General features: G+C 45.0%; 1 protein-coding gene across 7 annotated transcripts in view; it reads right to left on the bottom strand.

Moving 5' to 3' along the window:
- The window catches only part of LOC127646765 (carboxyl-terminal PDZ ligand of neuronal nitric oxide synthase protein-like), a 217,515-nt gene that overhangs the window by 25,072 nt on the left and 178,969 nt on the right, over window positions 1–13,474 (bottom strand). For 6 of the 7 annotated variants that reach the window (XR_007970953.1, XR_007970955.1, XR_007970954.1 and 3 more), the window contains one exon: window positions 12,314–12,463. Coding sequence is in view for 2 of the 7 variants with exons in the window: in XM_052130629.1 (XP_051986589.1) it covers window positions 12,314–12,463 (150 nt within the window). In the remaining 5 variants the exon portion in view is untranslated. Of the gene's footprint in view, window positions 1–11,043; window positions 12,464–13,474 lie in introns of those variants that run through there. The other variant, XM_052130630.1, reaches the window with a different exon arrangement.

The following is a 13,474-nucleotide window of genomic DNA, read 5'->3' as shown; positions in this document are numbered from 1 at the left end:
AAACAAATTTCGAATGTAAATTTGAATTAAGTCTCTCATTTCAATTATTATTAATTAATGTGATTAATTATTATTAATTATTTTTAATTTTTAATTATGAATTTTTTTTAATTTTTTTATTTTATTTCCTTTTTCTCTCCCTCTTTGATACGCTATTACGACTGTATCCTTACTATCTTAGATGCTACTTGACATCCTTTTACACGCTTATTTAAATTGAGTTTAACAAGTTTAAATTTAATTTAGATTAAGTTTGTCTGTCCATTGTTTACTTCTGTCTTTTCTGGTGGTTGGATTGGTTGGATAATTAACATCATTATCAAATTTCCTCTTCATTTATCATTATTTGGTAAAGCTTTTGCCTGTTATTTCTACGCACACAATTACTCAATTTGGTTTAAACAAGAAAGCCTTAATTCACTTTAAGACTTTCACTTGCTAAATCCTGTTCTGTATTTGTATGTAGAATTCCCTAGTGTGCTGTGGTGATTCGACAGTCATCTCTGGTTGGTTCCCAGCAAGCTGGTTTATCCGACCGGCGTTACCGACGCTGGCCGTATGTGAATCTCGGACTCTTCGGTCTCTTTTCATTGGTGCGGCACGCAACGACATCAGCAATTTGGCACTCCAAAGGAAAGTCAACCCCGTCAGTCGACACACACGGCAAGTTTGGAATAATTACCTAAACCAGGGCCTGAAGAGGGGCCACTCTTACGGGGGTTCTAGGGAAAATCCAAATCTTGTTGTGCCGTCTGACAGTTGACACCCTGGTGTTGCCGGTTGTGTTTAAAGTCAAGTTGTTTGAGAGGGCGCTCCGTGATAGTAGCACAGGGCCCGGGGACACTGCGGTCCAGTGTTTGGGACCGTTGGAAAGATTAACCGCACGCTGGTCCCCAGCAGAGTGACACCGATTCACCCCAGGCAAACTAAAAGAAGGTAAAATCCACCCACCAGTATAGGCCACATAATAGTAGATATTCCCCCGGTCGTTTAAGCATTCGGCCCATTTCTTTTCTTTTTCTCCCCTAAGCCACACCATCTTCCTAGGGTTTATACCTCGATAGCGCCCCACCCTGTTGGTCCTATCACAAACCCTAGCAGTGGTGGTAGACTTAGGCTCTTTTTCTCCTGCCTATCTATTCCTAACATTAATTGTGTTCTATTTTATTCTGCTGTTCTGTTCTGTTGTAGTGTGTACTTCCAGTTCACATTAGGACAGAGCCTACAGGAGCCATCAAGAAAAACTGAATAAAGAGACAAACAGGCAGCCCGCATCCTCAGATGACCCTTGTGGGCTGCCGCCTTGTCAAAACCTTTATTCAGACCTGCACTGACCCGCGAAATTCGGCCCACCTAACTGTCTAACTGTCTACCCCAGTTAGTCAAAATTACGGCTTATAATAGCCACCTCATTGTAGCTCGCTAAACCTACGCCTACTTGCATTGGCCTCTTTGTGTGCGCTGTTCTTTTCTCTCGCCTACAGTAAGCCAGTATGTCCCGTTCGTCCAGTCCCGCAGCCCACTGGGATCACCTCGAGGCCTGGTTGAGCGCAATGATGGACACCGTCCTACCCAAGGACGCCAGGGACCTACAGCCCCTAGGTCGAGAGCAACTGGACGCCGAATTGGACAGCCTAATGGCCCACGATCCAACACAGAGCTACAACCACAAAGAATGGACCAAGATAATCGGAAGTCTTGCCCACAATCTCGTCGCCCAGGCACAGATAAATGAGAAAAGCAACCTCGACCTGGAGAAGAAGGCCGCAGCACTAAAACTCCAAGCTGAGGAGGCCCGTAGGAACCAAACCAAAACTCAGAGTCAACTAGATCAGCTACGCCTCGAGACCGAGGAACAACGAAAGGAAGAGGATGAAACGGACCCAGAACAGAAAAAGGAAGTAGAAAGACTTCAAAACGCCCTGGAAAACCTTCTCCGAGACACAGACCAAAGAGAACAGTCGGAGAGAACAGCCAGAGAGGAACTCGACGAAAAGTTGCAACAAGCCGAGTCTCTCCTTACAAGAGCAGAGACTGCACTAAAAGACAGAGATGCTAAAGCCAGAGCCTGTGAAAAGCACCTGAACATGGCCCGAGCTGAAATCCATGAACTTATTCAGCACAGAGACCATCTCCAATATGAAATTGACACTGTTCACAATTCACTGAAACATTCTTATAGACTGCTAAGCGAACAGAAAAGGGAAACGCACACCACAGAGTTTCCCCTGACCAGTAAGCCCAAGCTTTTCAGCCAAGAGCTCAGAGCTGAAGAGGGGTGAAAGCCCACCGTTCAACATGTCACCAGCCAGCTTCCAAGAACCCCCGTCAGCAACAAAAGGGTGGGAGCCCGCACACCAAAGCCTGGTCACTAACCACGGCATGGCTCCCAAAGAACTTGACAAGCTGGCCAGAAACATCCCTACCATCCCTGAAGTGTCATCCCGTGCTGTTTACATCCTCTTCAACAACTGCACGGCAATGGACATCACAATTCCAAAAGCCTACCGGGCAGGATGGCTAGTGAGCCACGACTTTCATAACTTTGAACTCACATTACCAATCATTGGGCCCATCCCAGCTTCAATGCTACCCGAGGGGCACACAGACAACACCGTCTTCACAACCCCCTTCAAGATCATCTCCATAACTTCAGTCATGCCAGTGGACAAAGACCAGGTATGCAGAACAGAACTGACAAAGGACCAACACCTTGCAGTATACACAGTCTCCAAACAGCCTACCCGCGAGATTGATGACACTGCCACACCTCTGCCTGCCAACACGACAGACGACACACCGACAGAGGAGCCGTATCCAGGATTTGAGTCTCAAGTTCAGCAAATTCTAAAAAGACGCTGACGCAATTAATAATGATGCAGATCGACAAGAACTCAGACAAGTCCTTTACAAGTTCAAAGCATCATTTGCCAAAGACTCTTTAGATTGTGGTCTCACCGAGCTCCACACCGTGCGCATCCCAACGCACCCTAATGCTCCTCCCACGTTTGTCAGGCAGTACAAGATCCCCATCGCGTCACACAAACCAGTGCAAGAGATTATCGACTCCATGCTTGAAAAAGGTGTCATCCGTCCATGCAACAGCACCTATTCTGCCCCCATCTGGCCCGTCCTCAAACCAAACGGCAAGTGGCGACCCACCATTGACTACAGGAAACTGAATCAACAGGTGCCACTGTCACGATGGCCCATGACTCAGCTGGAGCAGGAAATACCCAGAATCAGAGGAGCCACCATCTTCTCTACACTCGATGTGGCCTCTGGATTCTGGACCATACCAGTGCATCCAGAAGATCAGCACAAGCTAGCTTTCACGTTAGGCAACAGACAATTCACTTTCACAAGGTGTCCGTTCGGCTATGCCAACTCACCTGCCGAGTTCAACATCTTCCTGAACAAAGCATGCCCAGATGCCAGAACAAAAGGCAATCTTATCTACGTAGACAATGTTCTCATGAAGAGCACAACAGTGGCTGACCACATGAAAGAAATAGACTATGTTTTGAACCAATTATCCACTGCCGGCGCCAAGATCGCCCTCCACAAAGGACAATGGTGCCAAACCAAGGTCAACTATGTGGGCCTACTCATAGGATCACGGGGCATCGAACCAGAGTCCAGCCGTATTCAAGCCGTTCAAAACATCAAGCCACCCACCAACATCTCAGAGCTGCGAAGTTTCCTAGGGGTCTGCAATTACTCGCGGCAGTTCATCGAGAGCTACTCAGACATTGCAAAACCTCTAACTGCCCTTCTGAAAAAACACTGCCCATTTGTATGGACAGAGGTCCAAGAACAGGCCATGGACAAGCTGAAACGACACCTATGCACCGCTCCGTGCCTGGCTTACCCGGACCCACAAAAAGAGTTCTACTTAGAAGCTGGATTCTCCAGCCACTGTCTCAGTGCTGGCCTGTACCAACGGCATGACCAAGACAAGAGAATAATCGCATATGCCAGCAAGACACTTCTTCCACCCGAGAGTAAATTCTCAGACTGTGAAAAAGCTCTGCTCTGCATGGTATGGGCCATCCAGAGATTCTTCAACTACATTGGAGCCCAAAAGGTTATCATAGAGACTTGCCACCAGCCTGTCATGTTTCTCAACAGCCAGCGTATCCGAGATGGCGTGGTCACCAACTCACGCATAGCCACGTGGTTAATGGCCCTCCAAGGGCGCAATGTTGAGGCACGATATGCTCAGAATCACCAGTCGGCGCTAGGCAACGGCCTGGCTGCCTGCCAGAACTGCTCTGATAACACACCAGCTGCAACGATGGATGTGGAAGAACCCCAACAACAACTAACCTGTCACAGGTTCTTTGAAGAAAATGCATGCCAAGGTATGCCCACAGCCTACGTCGATGGATGTTCCTACAACCAAGAGGGCATTCGTCAAGCAGGAGCAGGTGTATTATGGGTAAATGACCTGCCGTGCCCACCACAACACTTCAAGCTGGGCCCGCAGTCATCACAGTATGCGGAGGTTGCAGCCATTCTCATAACTCTGCAAATCGCATCGACCCATAACATCAGAGAACTCCTGATCTGCACAGACTCCAACTATGCCAGACTCAGTTTCACATGCCACCTTCCAAACTGGAAACATAATGGTTTTAAAACTTTGAACGGCAAGCCTATCAAACACCAACACCTGTTCCAGGTATGTGATGACATCACAAGAAATAACAACATGATTGTCTACTGGAAGAAGGTGAAAGGACACTCAAGGCAACCGGGCCTTGACAAAGAATTGAACGACCAAACCGATGCACTTGCCAAGACTGGCGCACTGCACGGTACTCTATGGTCACCACCAACCCTCCCACCCACCTTGAACGTTGCAGTGATAACCCGAAGCAAACGAACTTTTCCTGCAACAGTGCCACCCTCACAGCCTCTAACGCTGACTCCGCAGATGTCAAACAACGACATAGCGGACATGCAAGCCTCTGACACATCCATAAAGACTTTCCTGAACCACCTCTCTGACCCCACAACCACCCTCTAGCACCGTCTGACCTCACTGACGACCCGTGCCTCAGACGACTACTTGACATAAAGCACATGCTGCGTGTGATACACAACATCTTGTGGTATGCACCTGATGACATCACAGCGCCACGGCTTGTGGTGCCACAGTGCCTAAGGGGGGTCTTGCTAAGTTATGCCCACGACGCACCATGTGCCGGGCACCACGGCGCCAGAGCCACTTATGAGACACTGAAGCAAGTGGCATACTGGCCCCGCATGCAGGAACATGTGACAGAATATGTCAGAGAATGCCTGGTTTGCTGCCAATTTCAACCGGCAAACCCAAACCACATGGCCCCACTGCAACACAGGAGAGTCACATTCCCATGGTCAGACCTCCAAATCGACTGGGTAGGACCTCTGCCCAGGTCGACGAGGGGCAACAAATACTTCCTCACAGTCGTGTGCCAGTTCACAAAGTGGGTAGAGTGTCTTCCATCACCCAACGACACTGCCCAGACCACGGCATACCTCCTGATGAACCACATCTTCTCCAGGTTCGGACTGACCCTGAGAGTCAACTCAGACAGAGGCACTCACTTCACGGCCGAGATTATGCAACAGATCTGGAGACTCCTGGGAGTCCAAGCTCAACTACACGTCAGTCATCACCCAATCTCATCTGGCCAAGTGGAACGATCGAATCGAACCGTGGTCAGTATGTTGAAGAAGTATGTGTCTGCCAATCAGAAGGACTGGGATGTAAAACTCCCGCTGGTGTTAATGGCTCTCAGAGCCACCCCGCAGAACTCAACTCACGTGTCTCCCTTCGAACTAATGACTGGGCGGCAGATGACACTGCCACTGCATCTGCTGTATCAGCCAGGAGACTCCAGCCTCGTCACAGCCTGCACCACTCACCAGTACCTCGACAAGCTACACCGGCACCTGAAAGCAACATTTGCTTTTGCACAACAACAGCTTCAAAAGAGTGCCGAAGGACAGAAAGCATACTATGATCAGAAAGCGTTGCACCAAGAACTGGACGTGGGCGACAGGGTCTGGTATTATAGCTTCATTCAGCCATCCCGCACAGCCTCCCATCGGCTGTCAAAGAAATTACTGCCCCACTGGACAGGACCCCATGAGATCATTGACAAACTCTCCCCGGTGGCGTACCGAATCCAACTAAACCGGAGACAGAAAGAGCCGGTTCTCAAATGGGTCCACCGTAATCAAATAAAACGACATATGGCTGACAGGGAAAAGCGGGGAGGGGCCAATGCAAACTAACCTGATACCCTTAAGCCTCGTACAAACCGTGCTGGCTTCCGCCATCACCACGATGACTGACCCATTACAACTACACCTTGCCTACTCTCTGGGTAGCGCCATCCCACTCTACGATGACCCTGAGCAGAGGGAAGTGGGTTTTCTCCTGAACCTACCCATCATAGAGTCAAGCCAAATCTACCGACTCAAGGACATTGTCAACATCGGGTTTTGGAAAAGTAACACGCACATCAAGATCCACACCCCAGACGTGGTGGCCTACCACGACAGCGACCCACGGCTGTACCTGGCCCCAAATCTGCACATATGCACGTTGACCAAAGACATTCACTACCTCTACCCCAGCAAACCCTTCCTCAGAGACAACACTGACGGAATCTGCGGGCTGCAACACCTGGGCAGCGATACCCGCTGCCCCGCCGATGCCAAGCCTCGCACGTAAGTCAGCGAGACACAAGCCGAGATCGTAGGCGACAGGTGGCTCGTTAACACTCCTGTGCGCACAGCTACACTCACCTACGACCAGCATGACACCGCCACCCGTCTCACCTTGCCCAACCAGAGCATGTGGATTCAAGTACCGAAAGGGGCCATCCTCCACCTCGATGACCTGGCACTATACCATCTCCCAGGTGAAGAGTACGAAACAGAACTGGAAATCCCATCTTTTTTCCAGAATCAAAACCTCACCCTAGATCCAGAACTGGAACTATGGATCGAAAAAGAGGGCTCCCAGTTAATTGACATTGCTCCTATCGACACAGCCCTCCAAGCCTTGTCTCGAATGCCCATCTTGACCACCTCACCTGTTGTCCGAGCCTGGACCGCAGCGGACACTGCGCTGTGCATCTCTATGGGAATCAGCCACCTCCTGACACTAGGCCTGGCCTTCATCCTGTACAGGAGGCTCAACGAGATGCAAACATCCACAGCCAAGCTCACGAAAGCCATGTCCGTAGGTTTCCGACGGAACCTCCGGAAAGAGGGGACTATAACAGAGACCACTTTGAACCTCATCGAATTGAGCCCTCCGTCCGAATAACCACCTACTACAACACCCTCATGATTCACCTGCCATCCGCCATTGTGATGATTGTCGTCCGATGATGTCTCCAACAGGGACGTCACCTGACGAAAAGGGGGACTGTAGCGTCTGGAGGAATCAATGAAGGATAATCATTAACTCAGCAGGTTCATGAAAACAAGAACTTACTGTTCCAACTCCCCTAATTACTGCAATAGCGCCAACTAGTCTCCACGAGCACAATAAATGGTCTGTGATAGGACAATGAACGATTGACAGAGAGACACTCCCGCTATTGACAGAGGATCCTCGTGGCGCTTTCTAAAAACCCCCGCACATGTGACACCTTGTGCTTCACCACGTGAGAAAAGGGCACGTGAGAAGTTGGCAACAGAGAATATGTGTGTCTTTCAGTTTTAAACTTAGAAATGTATGTCTAATGATATATGTTTTAATCCCTGTGTGTTTATTTGTCTGATGATTAGATCAAAACTAGTAGAATTGTTTAACATGTGTGTAGAAAACTCTGAGGCTTGATATTTAATAGCCGAAAAGTGTATATTCCTTTTAAGTGATACCAAACACATTTTTCTTGGTATCAAATTAAACCTTACGATTTGTCCTAGCTGAATATAATTATAAGACCACCTTAGAAGCGTGTTCTGCTAGGTTTTTACCATCTTTTGAGTTATTCAAACCAAAGCCGGACCCGGTCATAAATAACATGCAAATGAGCCTTGACTGGACAAAGGAATCCACTCGCGCCCAAAATGGAGGAATCTCATTGGATCAATCCTCCCAAGGGAGTTGTGACCTCCCTACCTTTAAAAGTCAGGACCGGCATTGAAACTCTATCTTACTTCATCCTCTTTTGCTGCGCTCTTCATCCTCGCTTCCTTCAACCCTCTTCTCCCGGACCTCTTCAAGCCATCTTACATCTCTCACTTCTTCTCCCGATCTTTTGCAACCCTCCGGAACACTCGCCAACTATTCAACAAGTATTCCTAAGGCGCTTCGAACTTCTCGGAACAACCCTTCAATTCCTCTTCAAGTGAGTTTCAACTCCACGCGCTGGAAACACCAAACCGAAATCCTCCATCTCACGGACGCCCCAAGGACACGGCATACACGCAGCCTTAGCCACACGCAAAGGCCTATTTGTGCAAGTATTTCCATTGAAATTCAAATGCATCACAGTGTGTAATTTCCTTGCTGGCTTCAAAGGGTTAATTGTTGTAATAAGTTTGCCATACCTCTAATAATTCTTTACTTTCCCTTACTGCATTTATTTTGTTTATTTTATGTTTATTCTATGTTACATGTATGTTTGTCAAGTGTAGTGATATATCATAGTGCCTTGTATTAAAATCAATTATACGCGTAATTGTCTGTGTTTGGTGGTCATAAAACAAAGCCTCTTTAATGTGCAATTTTAAGCTACGAGCTGATATTATCAAAGTAAGTTAACGTGCTTTTGATGAATATGCTTATAACTAAGAATAACCCTTCTGGAGAATTGATCAGAAATATCTAATAAAGTGGTTCGGCGGACGAACTGACTGGTTGCGGTAGCCTACGGGTCAATTCCATTGAGGTGTTATTAAAATTAATATAGCCTGTCTGCATATGATGTATATTCCTAATTAATCATAATTCGTTGCGTTTAATTATCTATATATATTTGAAGGCAGACTCTTGGACTATATAAGCCCTTTTTGGGGCGTTTTTACATGTATTGGTGTCCGGGTCACATCGTATGATTGATCATTGATTACTATCAGTAATATCGGTCATACATTCCCCAAACCTGACCTGCATACCCAACAGCTGTGTGAGAGATTTGTCACATTTTTCCTTTTGTGTTCCACAGAAGATAGAAAGTCGGTTTGGGGCAACAATGCAGTGAGTAAATGTCAAAATTAAACATTTTAGATTAGCTAATCCTTTAATACTTACGAAGAGGTTGGTTGAAATCTGCAACCATCCGTATGAGCAATACTAATGAGACGCACCACTAAAAAAATTTAGTCCTTGTAAGAGGGATAAAGAATTAAAAAAAAGAGAAAAAAAAAATATATTGTTTGATTGATTTTCAGACAATGACACATTTTCCTGTGGAGGAAAATGGCTTACAGCTGGGTCTCGCCCTCAAGACCTGCTGCGAGACAACATAACTAGTCAGGAATCCCTCATTACAGACTGTGGGAAGATTTTTAAAAAGTGGTAAAAAGAGGTAGATTATTATGGTAAAAGCTTACTTTTTAAGGAATGAAAAATAAATTAAGAGAGTAAATAGAGGAAAACAAGGATTTTAAGGAACAAACCAAAACAGGAAGTGATTCCAATTACTTAAATGCTTGGGAATACTTGCTTACCATCGTATTATTACAAGTCTAATTGTATGCACTTGTTTGGCTCTAAAATTACTTCAGGCACATAGAGAGAAACTGAGAGCTAGAGGAAAACAAGAAAATAAGAACAGAGATTAAAGATGTGAGTAGTTTATCAGAGAGATAAAGGTAAGACACTGAAATATATCACATTTTAGAAGCACAGAATAAAACAGAATGCAAGAAAGCAACAACAACAAAAAGAGATGTACAAAAGTACATATGTGAAGCAGTCAAAGGTAGACACTACAAGCTCTTTGAGAGCGAAAATAATGAATAAAGGATGTGAGCTGTGAAAACTTTGACATGAAAAAATTCATCGCAGTCCCTGTTGGTTAAAGATCTGACTGGTTTAAGACTCCTCGTTACCCTTAGGGTATAATTAGCCAAGTGTCCTCAGTTTACAGTCATTCAATTAAGAGTCAGTTCTGCCGTGCATGCTAAAACATATGTAGCTGGAAAATATTCTTAATTCTTAGCACTTCTGATACAAGGTGATCCTGTGCATATCAGTGCATACAAGCCTCAAATTGCCCAGAAACTAAACGTCACCTGTACAACTGATGTGATAAGTACAGTATCACAGGACAATGTATAAAATGTTCTATTTTTATTTCACACAGACAACTTTATCTTTTGTTTTTAAAAACACTTGTTTGTGAATAAGCAGCAACTGCTTCATATTGCTTCTAAAGAGGCGTACACACATACAACAATTTACAGCGACAAAAGCGCCCAGAAGCGCCCATTTTCAATGAGAGTTGGGGATCTCCAGCAACATGAGTGACAGCGAGCGTTAATGATTCAATGTGGGTGTGTCCAGCAATTTGACAAAGCTGAGAAAAGTTTCACTTTATGCAAATGAGAAAGTATTGTTACTGTGAGCGATTTCATGTTCAGGGTTCCCACTCTTTTCAAGGCACAGTTTTCGAGGACATTTACAGGGCATTTTATGTGCCCAACAAGTGTAACATCTAAGCAAAATGACATGCTTCCATTTAAATCTAACTTTTATTTTGTCATTTCGGTGTGTTTTGGACAGTAGATAAGCACATGGTCTAGTAAGATTACAAACCCCCTTAAAGCTGTAATTTAATTAAATAAATGCATAGTATGTATGTGTTGCGCACTTCAGAGTGCTCTACACACACAAAGCATGCACAACAATGATGATGAGGTGTTTTCAGTATATGAGCGGCTGGCTCGTGAAAAATCGTGTTTTGTACTATATCAATACTTAAACTATTTGTCAGAGCAAAGCAGTGGTGAATAGCACTGTACAAAAAAAAAATGGCTTGACAGGGATGACCAATGACGAGCAGAAAAAGTATGTGACCGGGATTCGTTCATGACAGTTAATTGTTGCTGTTGTTTCACAATGCGCAGCCACGACAAACTATATTAATGTGTATTTGACTTCTATTCCGAGTCCTGATTGTTACGAAGTTTCTGTGCATGTAACAAAAACCTTGTAAGCAACACATTACTTTTCCATGACTGGAAAATTCCATTGCAAAATTCCACTATTTCCAGGACGTGTGGGAACCCTGAAGTTTCTATATGATTCGTATCTGTCCACATGCAGGAATATAAAAATACATGTGAAAAAAAAAAAAAAAAGACGTATCAGAAAATGTTCCAAAAAAAACCCTTCCTTCCCATTTTCTCACCAATTTGGAATGCCCAATTCCCAATGCGCTCCAAGTCCTCATGGTGGCATAGTGACTTGCCTCAATCCGGGTGGCGGAGGACGAATCTCAGTTGCCTCCGCGTCTGAGACCATCAATCCGCGCATCTTATTACGTGGCTTGTTGAGCGTGTTACCACGGAGACATAACGCATGTGGAGGCTTCACGCTATTAGCCGCGGCATCCACGCACAACTCACAACAGTGTCTTCACTCGCTGAGATAACCAGGCCCCCCACAAATATTGCTCTTTAATAAAGCATTTTTGAAACTGACTACGACCAACAATATAGCCACCCGGTGAGCTTGACTAAAATCGCTGTATGTGTGAACATCCCATTAGCAATCACATAGCAACGAGCAGAATCTGACACCTGATCTATGTCCCTATACTTCAATGTGGAGACAACAGCATTTACTATGCCTGGCACAGTTAAATTTTCAAAATGACATACAATATAACAAACAAAATGCTCAAAGGGTTAAAGTCAACATGGTTTCCCAAATTTTATCAGCAGTACAAACGGCCCCGGTAGACAGTTTGACGATATTGATATTAATTGACTTAAACCGTTTAAGTAGAGCATTAAGCTCTAGTGTTTTTTGAAGCGGTGCGCGCAAAATCACGTTAAACAGCAATTTCATCCTCCAAGCAGTCAGGGGGGCCATGCTTGTTTAGCACATTGAGCAGACGAAGGGTGCTCTCATCCTGCAGTCCCCAGCTTTCATCACTCTCATCTGTGTTTGATTCATACTCGGATGCAATGCCAGACTCACGGAACTTTAGCAGCTCTAGGCTACTCAGAAGCTCTTCTCGTGATGATGTGGAGATGTCTTGGAATTGCGGGTCAGGACTCTGCTCCTGTTGGGGGGGTCCCGGAAGAAAGCGGAAACACTCAAACTTGACCAAGCACTGGTCCCTACCTATAGGACTGCCCAGAGGCAGGGAGAGCTGTGTCCCGTCACTGAATGGAGGAAGGATGCCGTCCTCTGGTCTCGGGGTTGTGGGGTCGCACAGGACTGGGGGCACATTGGCACGGAATGTAATTTCCAGTAGACTGTCTTGAGATCCCACTGTTGACATAGAGGAAGAGACAGAGAATGAGGCAGGTGTGAGATAACAAATCACTAAACATCAGTGTCAGTACAGAACCTCATCTGCAGGAATCCCACCCCATAATGGGTCTTAACTACATACAAAGCGAAACAATACTATTTTTGTATCATAAACCTGTTGTCACTGTTTAACTAGGCCTACAATTGTTATATGAACAATACATTCAATAATCACACTGCTTTAAATTAGGGATGTGCATGAGTAATCGATTGAGTACTCATTCAGTTTTAAATATTCAACTAGAAAAAACACTACTCTAAAATTGCAATTTGATTTTCTTTGTGCCTTTGCCTGCCGTTGGCAACATTAAAACTGCTTCTCTCACCTAAATCATTCCATTAGTTCTCCCAAACTAATTACAGGTAATTTTGTTCAGTTGCCAGTCACTGTGGTGGGGAACCTTTAAGACATCTTGGATTCACATTTGACAAGAAATGCCGCTGCTTAGATGAAAAGATTTGTGCTTGAACAAACAAATGCGATATCTTAAAGAACCGACAAGAGGCATTAATATGCGCTGTTTGTTCTAATATTCAGTGGTGCATTGGTAGCCTTTCGATGTATGTTTGTTGTGCGAAACGGTCATAACAATAATGTATCATATGGTATTCTTTATTTCTTTTAGTTAACCGAGAAACTGAACTTGGGTCTCGGAAAGTTAACAGAGACCCAAGTTCACTTTCAAGGCCATGGACAGCATGGATGCAACAGATTTATTGCACACTTTAGGAGGTATTTGCATGTTCGTTCAATTCCATATAGGCTATAATGAGTTAATTTATATATTTTAATTGGAAAAATAAAAGTGGATTATAAATCATATAAGTGGCTGGTAAAATTGGGCATTCACTAGCCATGTGGTCCATAGAATGTTAAGTATACAACACAACAGTAAAAAGGTTTGTGATTTCAATTTGGTCATAAATTAAGGTTATGACCGATTCAGTAAGAAAGTCACAAGCTAATTC

This window comes from Xyrauchen texanus, chromosome 7, assembly GCF_025860055.1.
Source record: "Xyrauchen texanus isolate HMW12.3.18 chromosome 7, RBS_HiC_50CHRs, whole genome shotgun sequence".
NCBI classification, from domain to species: Eukaryota; Metazoa; Chordata; class Actinopteri; order Cypriniformes; family Catostomidae; genus Xyrauchen; species Xyrauchen texanus.
Note: the sequence above shows the minus strand (reverse complement) of the source record. Positions and strands in the feature narration are given on the sequence as shown.